The sequence below is a fragment of the Mytilus californianus genome, unplaced genomic scaffold (genome assembly GCF_021869535.1).
Source record: "Mytilus californianus isolate M0D057914Y unplaced genomic scaffold, xbMytCali1.0.p SCAF_14, whole genome shotgun sequence".
Taxonomy (NCBI): Eukaryota; Metazoa; Mollusca; class Bivalvia; order Mytilida; family Mytilidae; genus Mytilus; species Mytilus californianus.
Window position 1 is genome coordinate 20,355,807 of NW_026262626.1, and position 15,102 is coordinate 20,370,908.

Here is a 15,102-nt window from a genome sequence, read left to right on the forward strand (position 1 = left end):
CAGGGAAACTTCCAAAACATGCCCTTACATTTCAGGATTCAGAAAGGATAAAAACATTTCTTATCAAATATGCTACTGATAATGCTTTGCCTCTACCAGGCAGGTTGCCTAATTACAAGAACCATCAAGTTTTGTTGTTACCATCTGACAAAAATTCAGTTGACATTCATGCAGAATATGAAAAACTTGCAATAAATATGAAGTATAGAAGTGTGAGTGTAAGAACATTTCAAAGACAGTGGCATGATTTATGTCCCAATATTGTAGTTACAAAGCCATGTACTGATTTATGCCAAAAGTGTCAGGAATATGCTGGTAAAATATCTAATAGTGGAAATCTGTCTGAAGAGGAAAAACAGTTATTGTTAAATCAATATACTATCCATGTACAACTCACAAAAGAACAAAGAGACTACTACCGTGAGCAGGTTAAACACTTAGCAAACAAAACTACATGGACTTGCCAGATGCACTGAAACAATCAGGTAATATATATATAAAGGTTAAATAATTTTTTCCACCAAAGTATGACTTCTGTATTATAATATTACATATCTCTTTATGTCTCTCCTAAATATCTGTTCATATTCATAAAACATACTTTTGAATATTTTTATTATTATTTATATATGTTTCAAGTCCTTACCAAATAGTCAGTGCATGCATTTTGTTCATATGTAGAACAGTAGTATATATACATGTAAGTGGTGAACTTTATTCCATACTTTTGTTCACATGTGACAGTACATTCAGTTGTATATAATTGGTCAACTTTATTCCAGACAACCATTAATCATATTAATCATGTTAATAACATACACAAATTCACAATCTTGACACTTCTACTTCTAAACATACATGTACATGTCTCAATATACAATGTTCATGTATCCTTTTTGGACTCAATATTACTTGGATTAGATAAATTAGATTCAATTGTACTACCATGACTGCAGGAATATTTTTTTAATAAATGGCAAAAGCTTTTATTGAACAGGCTATCCTCAATCTTATGTATTTAGTTGTTAACTCTTACATGTGTTTTACAGGAAATTCTCAACAGTCAGTACAGACCACTCTACACTATTCCTGGGATTGTGCCCAACAAGTTCACTTTCCTCACCATGCTCAGCAAGTGGGACCCATTTATTTCAAAACACCAAGAAAATGTAATGTGTTTGGAGTCTGCTCAGAAGGATCTGGTAATTTTTTATTGGTTTTTTATTACATTAAATATATGCTTTTGATAGTTAGAAACAGTAGCATGAACATGTGATTTATTATAATTTATAGTTTTAAAACAGACTGATGGACATAATCACTGGACATAAAAATTTATATTTGATGTACATGATCATTGACTTGTAAGGTGTAGTTTTCAAGGTAAATAACTCTGATATAAATAACTATACCCTTATGATTCATGTATGTATTGAGTTAAGTTACATACATGTATATGGAAATAGATTTCTTAAACATGATTTATCTTTATTTATTTACCTCTGTTGCACACATCATGTACTAGTACATGTTAAATTGTAATTTGTGAATATATTATTGTATTAGATATGTATGCTTTTGTTTTAAATGTTTTCAAAATGGCTAATGGTAAATTTTGTATGTAATGTTTTGTAGGAAAACAAAGTTTCTATTTGATTGATGAAGCTGAAAGTATTGGCAAAGGAGCACACTCTGTTGTTAGTATGGTGCATCACTATTTCAACAAATTTGGTCATGGAGAGACTGATGCTAAAATCCATTTTGACAACTGCACTGGTCAGAACAAGAATAATGTTGTATTATGGTATGCATTATGGAGAGTAATGACAGGTAACTATTATTTGATTATGTTACATTATTTCACACAGTGTTATATTATATTCAAACTATAACCAAGACAACAATTTATTGATAAAAGTTTAAAATTCTCTTTTTGAATAAACAATACTGATTTTATTCTATCTGTATTTTTAGATTAAGATATACATTGTACCACATCTCCTTTTTTTATATTAACAATGTATGCAGAATATGTTATAGTGATAGTTCTGTGATTAGAATCAACATTTCATGTTATCAACATTCAAAAGATTTATTTATTTTTATAAGTATAGGGCTCCTTTGTTCAATTAAATTTAATAGTGACTTAATAGGCTATTAACCTTAATTAACGTTTGTGCAACGTAAATAATAGACTATTAAATTTAAGTGTACTTTTAATAGACTATTAACTTTAATAGACGATTGTGCAACCCAGTCCAGATGTATATATTTTGCATACAATATTTATTTCTAGTATGACAACTTTAGTTACTGGTATCTTTTTAACTTTCTCATTTTGGTATTTGCTTTTTTAAAATAAGTATTTTTTGTAATAGAATTTTTATTTTTGTTTTGCCAGGATTACACAAAAGCATAGAATACTCAATGATGATTACAGGACATACCAAGTTTGAGCCTGATTGGCATTTTTTGTTTGGAAGTTACACTGGAGAAATTCAGCAGCAGAAACATTATCAGAGGTAGATAATGGTAGTTTATATAATAATTAAAACTACAATTTAATATACAAGTACATGTATAAACATTATTACTTGATTTAAGATAGAACTATGATCTATGTTTTTTTTGCTAAAGTCATTTCAAATAGTTAATATTTCACCTACCGGTATTCAATATGATCAAAGGGCAATAACTCTTACAAATATGAAACCTGGATTAGTTCTTTGGATTAATGACATAACATTAGTTTCTTAAAATGTTTTATCTTGTACACAAATTACAAAATGTACTCATAATTGATTCAAGCATAGATAGCATATCCAGTTTTTACCTGAGTTAGTTTCTAAATTTATAGATTTATCTGACTTGCATATTATTGTCATCTGTTTTTGATGTCTGGCTGTATTTTACTGTAAAGTCACCTTTTCAAATTTTCTTTTTTTAAATCTGTATGTATTTGTTAATACTCTCAAATCATTTATGAAAAGTCTTGCAGTTGATTTATTGTTCTTTGTTTTATTACAGGTAGCTGAAACTGTGACAAGGTCCAGCAGAAATATACACAACATACCACAAGTTGTAGGAAATATACAAGATCCTGTAATGTTTTATGAATGGAAGCCTTATTTTCAACAGTACTTTAAAACTTTGAAACATATAACTGACTATCATCATTTTTACATGGATTCATAACACCCAGGAGTAGTAACATGAAGAGAAAATGCATCTTCAGAATCATATACATTCAATTTACTGAAATGCAAAACTAAAACTCCACCAGGAGGTGAGCTTCCTCAACCATCTAACATCAAAGGACTTGAACCTGCCAGGCAGTGGTATTTATATGAGCAGATAAGACAGCACTGCTACTCAGATTCAGCTAAGAACATTACATGTCCGAAACCACTGGTTCCTAAAAAGGAAATAGACTTAACACAACAAGACCAACACAATGCCAAATCCAATGGAGGAAGAAAAAAGGCTCTGCTGAACTAAATAAAATGATAAAATATTCGAGTGAAAATTATTTGAATTTTAACACAATGCTTGTTGTACTATTTAAAACTAAAGAGATGTGTTATGATTACCAATGAGACAAGTTTCCACCTAAGTTTAAATAAAGTGGATGTAAGCAATTATAGGCACATGTATGGCCTTCAACAATGAGAAAACCCATACTGTATAGTCAGTTATGAAGCAGTTCAATTGAGAAAAGTAAAGGACTAATTAAAAACAAAACAATTTACCAAAAAAAAATATGGCAGACATGAACCAATAACCTGTACATACAAAATTAATGAAGTAAACAAATTAAGCAATTCTATGATTACTAGAAATGACCTATTACTAAAAAGTCAAAATTAATGAAGTAATCAAATTAAGCAATTCTATGATTACTAGAAAAGACCTATTACTAAAAAGTCAACTCAAAGTGGATGTTGTGTAAGCTTCCATGAGACAATCACCAGAAAAAAATGAACTATTTCAAAATAAAAATGTATTTTGAAATTATTTTACTCTATCAAGGCAACAAATTAGTATTTTAGTAAATAATGGCACAAAAAATATCCCATATCGGATGGTGAGGATTGGGGTTTACAGAATAGAGAAAAATGGGCAAAAGAAATATATATAAAAGGACCAAAGAGATAAAGAATAGAAAATACAATGTAGTGGGCTAAAAGTATTATCAAAATTGAAATGAAGGACCCACCATCCAGACCCTCATAGCCTATATATTTATCTATTATAAAAAGAAACCATTTGTTTCTTCTTTTATATACATGTACTTTGAAATTTAAAGTTCTCTAAGAGTTCATCACACAATCTGAAAAAAATTTAAAATTTAAAAAAAAATTTAAAAAATTGGTAGCCATGGTCATGATGGTAACCGATTTAATAGTTCAAAATATATATCAGTTAGAATAAATCATACTTTTTCAAATTATTTGACAAACATTAAACATAAACTTAAGGAGTCTAATTATAGAATGAACAATTTTGGAAGAATACACATTAACAAGAAAAAGTCTTGAGTTTTTCGAATGATATCTTCAATTTGTCAATTTATTTCCAAGATACATGTAAGTTACGAATCATGAAATGTTTTTTTCTCAGAAACTACTTGTGCTATCCCCTTGAAATTTTTACAGAATGTTATTTATGATAATTAGGCTCCAAAAATGCAAAAAAATCAAAATATGTATTTTTCTCATCTGGACCCATTTTCTCAGTCATGGTCACAAATACAACTTTTGCAAATATGGCTTTGTTTAAACACTTCTAGGACATATATTAACTAACTTATGTTAGATATATGGTTAGGGATGATACTGTTGTGACAAGAATTCTAAACTGACCATTTGAGGCAGAAATTGTGAACTTTCATTGACAAATAGGCATACAGTAAGATGTGGACTGGAGACACAGGCAGGATTGGATACTTTGTATAATCTTGAATGTTGGAATGCTTAACTACTAAACAATACATTTATAGTATTCTAAAATGCTTTCAATTTGTTATCAGAATAGTTTCAAACAGGTTTTAGACAGTTCATGCCAGAAAACATGCACATAGGGTAAGCTGGCAATAGTTAGAGTCTTGTTTTCAAAATCTTTAAAAAATTGAAACAGGGGTAGGGGTATAAAATGTACTGTAAAAGGAGACTTAGAGTATATGCAGTGATTTCTTTAAGGCTATAATTCTGATAAATAAGTACTGTTGTGAGAAAAAGTGTTTTTAGAGAGTTTTCTATTTGAATAAATGTTTGTATAGGTTGCACTTTGTAAATGCAGCTGTTTCTCAAACCACACCTCTTTTGGGGAGATATTTAATATTCATAGGTATGTTAATTTGTTAACGTACTGGTTTCCATTGATGATCTCTGTGTTTCATCTCATAGAGACATCACTTGGGAATGTAACCAGTATAGAAAAACATGGTAGCGGCTAAATTTTAATTCTTAGGAGGTTCAAAAATGGAGGTAAGGGTAGTATAGAATTTTAGTATAAGTTTAAACTCTTAGAAGTTCAGGGCATATAAATGTTGAAAATATGCCGCACAGCCCTATATTTTGACCTTTGAATAAAATAGTAGTGCATATAAACTTTCCGTTCTGGGATATTAATTTTCACGAAACTTCATAGTAAAAGTGTCACAGTTTAAGCCGCAAAGGGAGTTCCTATGGGAAATTGCATTGTCTGTATTTACAGAATTGCAACCTTAAGGCATTATAAAAAATGCATAAATTTAGAAAATGCCTGTAACATATACAAAAAACCAATAAAATACAATAACATTAATCAATGACGTCATGATTAATAGTAAACGTGAGGTCACCATTAATAGTAAACGTGACGTCACCATTAATAGTAAACGTGACGTCATGAACCCCATTGAAATCTACTGACCCCATACGGATCCATAGGGGGTCACCACGTGACGGAGTTAAACCAATCACAACGTCACTATTTACCCGAGGTGCGATAAGAATTGTTAGTGATCATTATAAAAAGTGTAAAAATGTACATGAAAATAGCAAAGCAGTTAAAAAACATAAGTATTTAAATACAGATTATAAGTTATATGGTTTGCTACTGACCCCCTACGGATCCATATGGGGTCAGGCCGAAGGCTGAGTCTCCTATGAATTTTGCTACCCTTCTATGGATCCGTAGGGGTCAGTAGTGAACTGTATAAAGAATTCATCGCACACAGGACTTTTACTGCTAAGTTATGTATAAAAATAAGCAATGATATATAAAAACATTAATCGATGACGTCACCATTAATAGTAAACGTGACGTCATGAACCCCATATGAAATCTACTAATCCTATATGGATCCATAGGGGATCACTACGTGACGGCTTTAAACCAATCATACGTCATAATTTATCCATGGTGCGATAATAGCTAATGTTTGGTATATAGGTTAACATGGTTAATCAATAACAGTTTATGAGCAAACTAAATTTATATTCGTCGATACAAAATTAACTGTAATTTTAATATTAAACTAGGTAAATAAAGGCAACAGTAGTATACCGCTGTTAGAAATTCATAAATCGATTGAGAAAAAACAAATCCGGGTTACAAACTAAAATGAGGGAAACACATTAAATATAAGAGGAGAACTACGACACAACAGAAACACAAAATTAAAATGTTACACACTCAGAAACGAACTATAATATAACAATGACCATTTTCCTGACTTGGTACAGGACATTTTAAGAAAAAAAAATGGTGGGTTGAACCTGGTTTTGTGGCTAGCCAAACCTCGCACTTTTATGGCAATTTTAAATATAACACTAAAATGACACCATTACATGACATAAATACAGTACAACATTACGGACAGAGAATTACGCAAATAAACAATACAATATAGTACATTTGGACAACGAAACAACAGAAACACTGAAGTGAACAAACAACAAACGACAATGCAACACACACAGAAACAAACTATACGATAACATGTGAAATATAACATTAAAATGACAACATTACATGACAGGACTACAATACAAATAAATGGGAGAACATATAGGACAAAGAAACATACGAATAATAGCTAACAAAAGGTACCAGTTTTAAAATTAAATACGCAAGACGCGCGTTTCGTCCACACAACACTAACCAGTGACGCTCAGATCAAAAAAGTTCAAAAGCCAAAACAAGTACAAAGTTGAAGAGCATTGAGGACCAAAAGTTCCAAAAAGTTGTGCCAAATACGGCTAAGGTTATATGTCTGGGATAAGAAAATCCTTAGTATTTTGAATAGTTCATACTTTTGCAAACAGTAAACATTTTAATGCACCAGAAGCGCATTTCTACAATTAATGTATCCATAGCGGTGAATTGATCTGGGCCAACATATTCAAAAATCTAAAACCTAATACAAATATGTGCAGAGCTGATAAAACGAATGTCCTTTTCTTGTTTCGAATATATCAATTTTATACGAAAATCTTTACTAGATTTAAAAATAGAAAAAGACGTTTTTGTTGTTTTTTATTTCTTGAAATCGAATGTTGACTTGGGTATAGAAATATAGTCACATTGGTCTTTTTCTACAGTTTATTAAAAATGCTTGTTAAAGGAGGTCCGTCTGGTCATTCGGGTGCTCAATATGCAGCCATGAGTAGTCAAATTTACGACGTAAAATCTTATACCTTGTGCATAGGGAATGCCACGCTCTCTGCACTTTACAGAACCCTTGCAACATCTTGTTGAGTGGTCCGTATTCGCCATTTGCAAAGAATAATTTATATCCCTATTCAATATACCCTCATTTTCCTTAGGGATTCCAAATTTTCCGCTTTTAATCCTTGTTGACCCCTGTTGCAGGACCTACATGTACAAATTCATTTGTGTTTTAATTTGTTCTCGTCCTGAACCTGCCTGAAATTTTTTCACTGGACGAACGTGAATTACAATCAACCGATCCTGTATTGCCTTTGATTTTCCTTGCTCTCTACTGTGTTTTATAACCACTAAGTTTCTCCAAAGTACGTCTAACGTAAATTATATTGTGACATATTTTTAGAACACACTAATTATCGTCTAAAGTTTTCAACTGGTATACACTTGTAATTGACCTGAATGACCTGTACCAAGTTAAGACAAGCTGTCTGTTATTAAAGTGGCTGGTGCTGTTATGATAGAGACAAAATTAGACTGAAAACGAATAATCACAATGAAGAAACTTACAAATATTAAAGAAATATGAAATGTATTACAAAAAAAATAAATACTGCACTTTGTAGTAATGCCCTTGGTAAATCAACTCAGCCAATTTTGAAAACATTTAAGCTAATTCTGAAAATATTTACGGTCAAATTCTCTAAATCCTGATTTGTTGTACAGCGTTAAGTTTGCGCGAACGTGCGTATGGATGTTTGTGAAACAGTGGTTGACAGAAATTCGACGTGACCTGTCACACAACTGTAGTCTAACTAATGAAATGCGAGTTGTAAGTGAATAGAACTTGGGGGATAAAACATTGTCCTTTAAAAGACTGACCGATGATAAAAAATGCAATGAATGGCAATGCAGAGGTATTGCTGCGTATAGCTGTGATGTCCCAGTCACATACAGAAAGAAGGCTGACGGAAATGGGGTTGTGACGCCAATATGTTTGGTTAGACAGGAAGACTGAGCATATTTATCAAAATGATTTTCCTAAGTAATTATTTTTACAGTAATGATCTAAACAATAAGTTAGAATTCCTTGACGAGACACAGAAGCAAATAACAACCTCCCGAAGTCGTTATAGATCAGTAAGAGAACTGAGCAACAAAATGCAGCTGTCGAAACAATTATAAATCAAAATTATATGCTATACAAATAATTTAAAAGTAGTAGTCTAAACTGGTTAGCTATGCCTGTGTCTGTAGTGACGTTTTAGCTTAAAAAAATTTCTATGAACATTATCTTTGTATAACATGTATAACTGATGTGTATTCAACGATCTGTTCTTTTCCTGTTTCTAGCTGTTCTTCGCTCAAGTCACTGCTGACTCCAGGAGTTTTGATGTTCATCTCAGTATTGTATATGGCAATGATGTTTATCCAGCACATTCATGTTTAAAGATGGTATCTAAAGTCTCAAGTGGTATAGACTGTGACATATATTTTTTGTAGAACGACTCGCATAAAGTTGAAACTGTTGATCTATTATCTGGTGAAGTTAGTTTTCTCCTTCCATATGAAATGATCTCGGTCTCTGGTGCTTGACAAATATTCCTGGTGGTGTTCTCGCTCTATTTTTAGCTTTGACGGGACCTTGGTCTGATTTTCATTAAGCTTAATACCGGGTTCTCCGTACAGGCTTCCTAATTTTTTTTTCAAAAATTTCAAACGCTGTAACTTGTTTTGTTTTTTGCTAGAATATATAATAATCGTTGTATACAGTAAAACGTATAATTGTTAGTAAATCATTAGTACTGTAATAATTTGTATCGTTTATCTTGTAGCCATACAAAAGTGATCAAAGTGATATCATATGATGTCCTATTTTAAGTTTATCGAGTAGTAGTTTTACTTGATCCCAAAATGATTTCAGAAATTTGCTTGTCAAAAAATAATGTTCATAATCTTCAATTACATGACATATATTACATAAAGGAGTTTTAGTTATTTTCCAAGAGAAAAATAATTGTTTGGTTGGTAAAATGTAATGTAGAAATTTCCATCTGAACAGTTTCAATTCATTGTCTTGTATATAGTTAAAGATAAAGTACAGCATTTATTCTCTTTTGCTTGGTTTGTTTTCTTAATTAAGCATTTTGTCCCATTTTTGTAATCCTATTGGCTTCTCATAATATCTATTTAGGAGGGAAATGTAAATGTCTTTGGATGAATTTTTTTTAATTCATACCATTTTTCCTTTCTATCTTTAAATTTAAATTCGGAGTCAGTAGCAACTTTTGGTTTAATTGATTTTTCTTTAGTTAGCTCTTGTAACCACGCTTTTGGTATTACTTTCATCAATTTAGAATATTCCGAAAACCAATTACCGTATCAAGATAGTTTATCTAAAATCATATTTTGATTAAAGTTTCCTTTATTATCAATTATGTCATTTACAAATAAAATTTAACTGTTTATCCAGTTTTTGCAAATGAGACATTTACCATATAATTTGATATATTTATTGCCCCATATAATTTGCTGTCTAATTTGTTTAGATGATAGTTGATCTGATTCTTTTTCAGACTTGAATTTATCCATGCTATGATTATTTTTAAGTAAAATTGTGGAATTATTTCTTTTAGTTGATCAATCAAATTAATATTTTAAAGTTCATTTTAAATATAAGGAATTCTTGTACAAATTTATCGAAGTAAAATTTTGGTAAGACTTTCCAATTGGGTGATTGGTCTTCGTTATCAATGAGTTTTTTTAACCAAATTAATTTGTATGGCTTCTATATATTTATCTATGTCTATCATTTTGATCCCGCCAGCAAGGCAATTTTTATTATTATAACTTTTTCTGGTTTATTGTTCCATATAAAACTATATATTATTTTTTTATCAATTTCGGTTACTGATGCAACATAAGTGATATTTGGTAGGATTAATGATTTAACAAGAGTTATCTTACCTAACATAGTTCATTTTCTTTTATTCCAGCCTTTAATTTTTTTTCAGATTTTTCGTATTGTCGTTGCAAGTTTAATTTTTTACACTCATTTTTATTAAGTTCAAAATATATTCCCAATACTTTTATCGGTTCTTGTGTCCACTTAATGTTTTCAACTTTATCTTTACAGGACTTTAAATTACCAAGCCATATTCCCTCTGTTTTATTCCGATTAAGCTTTAGGCCTGAAAGTGATCCAAAAATTTCGATTATATTCAAAATTATTGAAACTTCCTGTTTTGAATTCAACAATAAAGTAGTGTCATCTGCAAGCTGACTTAACTTTAAAGTTTGGGTTTAATTATCTAGTTTATTATGAAAACCTTTAAATTTTTTATCTTGTCTTAATCTACATGCTAAAATTTCAACAGCAATAACGAAAATTATAGAACTCGCGGGACACCCTTGACGGATTCCGCGCTCAATGCTGAAGGGTCTTGAAATCCAGCCATTAATTAATATGCAACCCTTTATGTCTGTATATAAAGTATTTATCCACCTCAATAAAGATTTCTGAAAGCCAAATTTCTTTAAAGAACTATACATAAATTCCCATTCTAGAGAGTCAAATGCCTTTGTGAAATCTAAAAAAAAAATTGCTCCATCTACATTAAATTTTTCTGAATAGTCTATAAAATCTTGGATTTGTCTAATATTGAACCCAATATATCTGTTTTTTACATACCCGTTTTGATCACTGTGAATAATTTTATGCAATACTGGTTTCAGTCTTTGTGCAAGAGAATATGCTATAATTTTGGTATCTACATTTAATAAAGTAATTGGTCTATAATTATCTAAATTCAATGGGTCGTTTTTCTTGTAAATAAGGGTAATTGATCCTAGTTTTTGTGAATTTGTCAATTCTTTTTTTTCTCATAGCAATGATTAAAGACATCTTCAGCAAAGTATTGTAAGTTGGACCAGAAAGATCTATAAAATTCAATTGGATGACCATCAATAATTTAGAAATATTTATATTACATCCAGCACAATTATATATTACTGTGTAAGGTGTGTTAATATAAAGTCGATTCTCGTGCAAATCATTTGTTATACATGTGAAGGTCGATATATTTTACCGATCAACGATTCTAAATATAGTAACATGTTTAACCCCGCCGCATGTTTGCGCCTGTCCCAAGTCAGGAGCCTCTGGCCATTGTTAGTCTTGTATCATTTTTAATTTTAGTTTCTTGTGTATAATTTGGAGTTTAGTATGACGTCCATTATCACTGAACTAGTATACATATTTGTTTATGGGCCAGCTGAAGGACGCCTCCGGGTGCGGGAGTTTCTCGCTGCATTGAAGACCCATTGGTGGCCTTCGGCTGTTGTCTGCTCTATGGTCGGGTTGTTTTCTCTTTGACACATTCCCCATTTCCATTCTCAATTTTATACTAGCAACTCCAGGCTAAATCTGTCATTTATGATATACGTATACTTTTGATTTTGTCTCTAAATTCTGTAATTGCAAATATATCTGTATGTTTTATTTTTTGTTTTTCTATTTATCATATGTATCAAATAAAAAAACCAAGATGTCACCTAATCTATTACACATATGTTCTTTGTCAGGGGCTGAGAAAATATGATAAAAGAAGTATATTAAAAGAATGGATGAGACAACAGAAATGCAATTTTATAATTTTACAAGAAACACATTTTTCGATAAAGAATTCACGGGAGAATAAAATCATAGTTTTGGAAGCACACAATCAAGAGGTGTTTCGATTTACATTAACAAAATATTTAAACATGATATTATAGACAAATGTGTAGATCAAGACGGAAGAATTGTTTTAATCAACACAGAAATTGATAAAAAATATATTTTCTTTTGTAAATCTTTACGCCCTAAACACATGTTAAAATAGATATTCTTTAAAAAAGCTTTAAGTGTCATGAAAAAAATATAGTCTTGGTATAATTATTATAGGGGCTGATATGCATGAAACGCTTAATATAAAGAATAGAAAAAGTAATAGAAAAGATCAACAAAAAATAAAAAAATAAAACAAATAAGCTGAAAACTTTGATAAAAAAAGAGTATACTAATTGATATCTTGAGAGCAATAAATCCAAATAAAACACAATATACCTGGAGAAGAAAAAATAATGAAGTAGCTAGAAGAATTGATTATTTTCTAGTAAGTCAAGATGCGACACCAAGGATACTCCACACTGATAAAAGACCCGCTACAATTCAATATACAGACCACTTAACGAGTTCACTTAAAATTAATCATTGTCAATGGAAAAAAGGAAAGGGATATTTCAAATCAAACAATAGTATTCTTAAAGACGAATCATACTAAAAATAAAAATAAATACTTTAATAAATAAATATGAAAAATTAAGAAACAGAAAAAGCTTATGGGATCTGTTTTAAATAGAGGTAAGGGAGAAAACTATTGAACATTGCAAAATTAAAGCTAAACATGAAAGAGATGAAATTGAAAAGTTAGAACAAGAACTAAAACTTTTGAATGAAATTCACGATAACAACCTTGATGAGAAAAATAATAGTTTGCCGAACATAATTGATTCAATAAAGAAAACCGAAGAAACGCTACAAACTATATATTCTGATAAAATAAAAGGGGCGCAATTAAGATTAGGAGTTAAATGGATAGAAGAGGGCGAAAAAAATATTTCTTGGGATTAGAGAAATCTAGACAGACAAGGAAAACATTACTACTAGTATGGACAATGAAGGGGAAAAACCGAAGATCTAGGTAAAATATTAGAAACGGGGAGAAATTATTATGTAAATTTATATATGTCAACTAAGCCAGAATTAAGAGAAATTGAAAATTATATTGAAAATACAAAAGTAAAATACTCACTAACTAAACACGAAGGAAATGAAATTGAAGAAAAGCTGACAATTTGAGAAATGTACAAAATCTGTCTTTAAAATGAAACTTAATAAAACACTGGCTTCCTAAATTTTAAATGTCCTCTTGAATGGTGCAATATCACTCTGCATCCTATCTGCAGATGTCCTTGTTGATCACATCGATAACAATATTCCTCCTTAGCTTCACTTCTTGTTGCCTCAGATTGCGCTTGTGGTGATGGCTGCTATTGATACGTTTGTTAAGTTGACTGGAATGGTTGTTGTTGTAATGGTTTATGCTGCCCATTTTGTCAAGGTGATCTGTTGCTCCATCTCGTACCTCCACCTCTATATCCTCGGTTGTATGTATCTTGGTTGTCCTAAAGTCATGTAACATGATGTGTTAGTTATTGCATCATACCTTTAAGTTCTTCATATTCCCCTTTTTTACTGATGTATTGACTACTTTAGCAGTGTTAGGTTTGTGTGGTTTGCCTGAAGTCTATGGTAGATGATGAATTTGTCGTTGAAGCGACCTTCAACTTGAGACATAATTCCTTGTGGTTTGGTAGAGGTCTTTAGTAAAACACCTGTGTCATTGGTGATGATACTTTGGGTTGTTTGTGTTCTAGACTATAGTTATCTATGTGAGCAATAATGTTCTTAATCCATTCTTTAAACTGCTTTAAAAAGTGATAATTAATTCGATAGAAACATTAAAAGACTTAAATAACCAACGTTTTATACATCCAGAAAGAACATCACAAATTGGTGAGAACATGGTATAAAATGTAGAATTATTGCATATAAAACATAGTTATTATTAACTAAGACAGCCAAATAATGCAGTATCACAAAAAAAAAAGAAGCTCAACCATAAATCTAGACGGGTTCACTACTAAATATGTACACACTGAAATATAGTTCCAAATACCTTTCGTGTCTATGTACTTTTTTATTCAAATATGAGTGTCACATGTGTCACTAAAATTATGTGAATTCGCTAAATTGTTTATTTTTTTTAAAATAAAAGTACTCATACAATACAAGTTTGATTGACAACTGCTATATTTAGAATAAACAATAAGACCCAGAAAGGAGTTTTTATTACAACACCCAATTCTTAATACCAATCTGAATCGACCAACTACAAGACATTTGAAATACATACTCAAACAAACACTATATATGGGTCATTATAAAAAAAAACATGCAAATTTCGATGAGGAAAAATTTTGGAAAATGATGTCATTGTTTTAAAACTTTAAATATGTCCTCCTATTCTATAATATGGTAGCAACTTTATTCAGAAATATGCAATGGGAAAAATGAAGAGTTCCTTCAATTTTAACAAATTTAGGTCATCCTCTGATAGAACCATGTCAATGGTGTTACCAATATACAACATGCATTTAGTTACTAAAAAATATTGTTAAATACCAAACAACTGTTCCAATTTGTTGTTAAGGTGTAAATTACTACTTATTGACATTATTTTTATAGGTATGCATTCTATTTAAACATGAATTTCAGAATACATTGTCGTAAATAAGTTAATTATGGCCGTTGTAAATATTAAAAAATACACTTAAACTGAATATATG

The 15,102-nt window shown here is 30.6% G+C and overlaps 1 protein-coding gene across 1 annotated transcript; it reads left to right on the forward strand.

Moving 5' to 3' along the window:
* Positions 1 to 973: 973 nt before the first annotated feature.
* Positions 974 to 2,442, forward strand: LOC127724920 (uncharacterized; the record flags this gene model as incomplete). The annotated part of the gene is made up of 3 exons (XM_052231923.1): positions 974 to 1,202; positions 1,636 to 1,830; positions 2,402 to 2,442. Coding segments are annotated over exons 1-3 (465 nt in total), but the record flags the coding sequence as incomplete, so codon positions are not given.
* Positions 2,443 to 15,102: the final 12,660 nt, after the last annotated feature.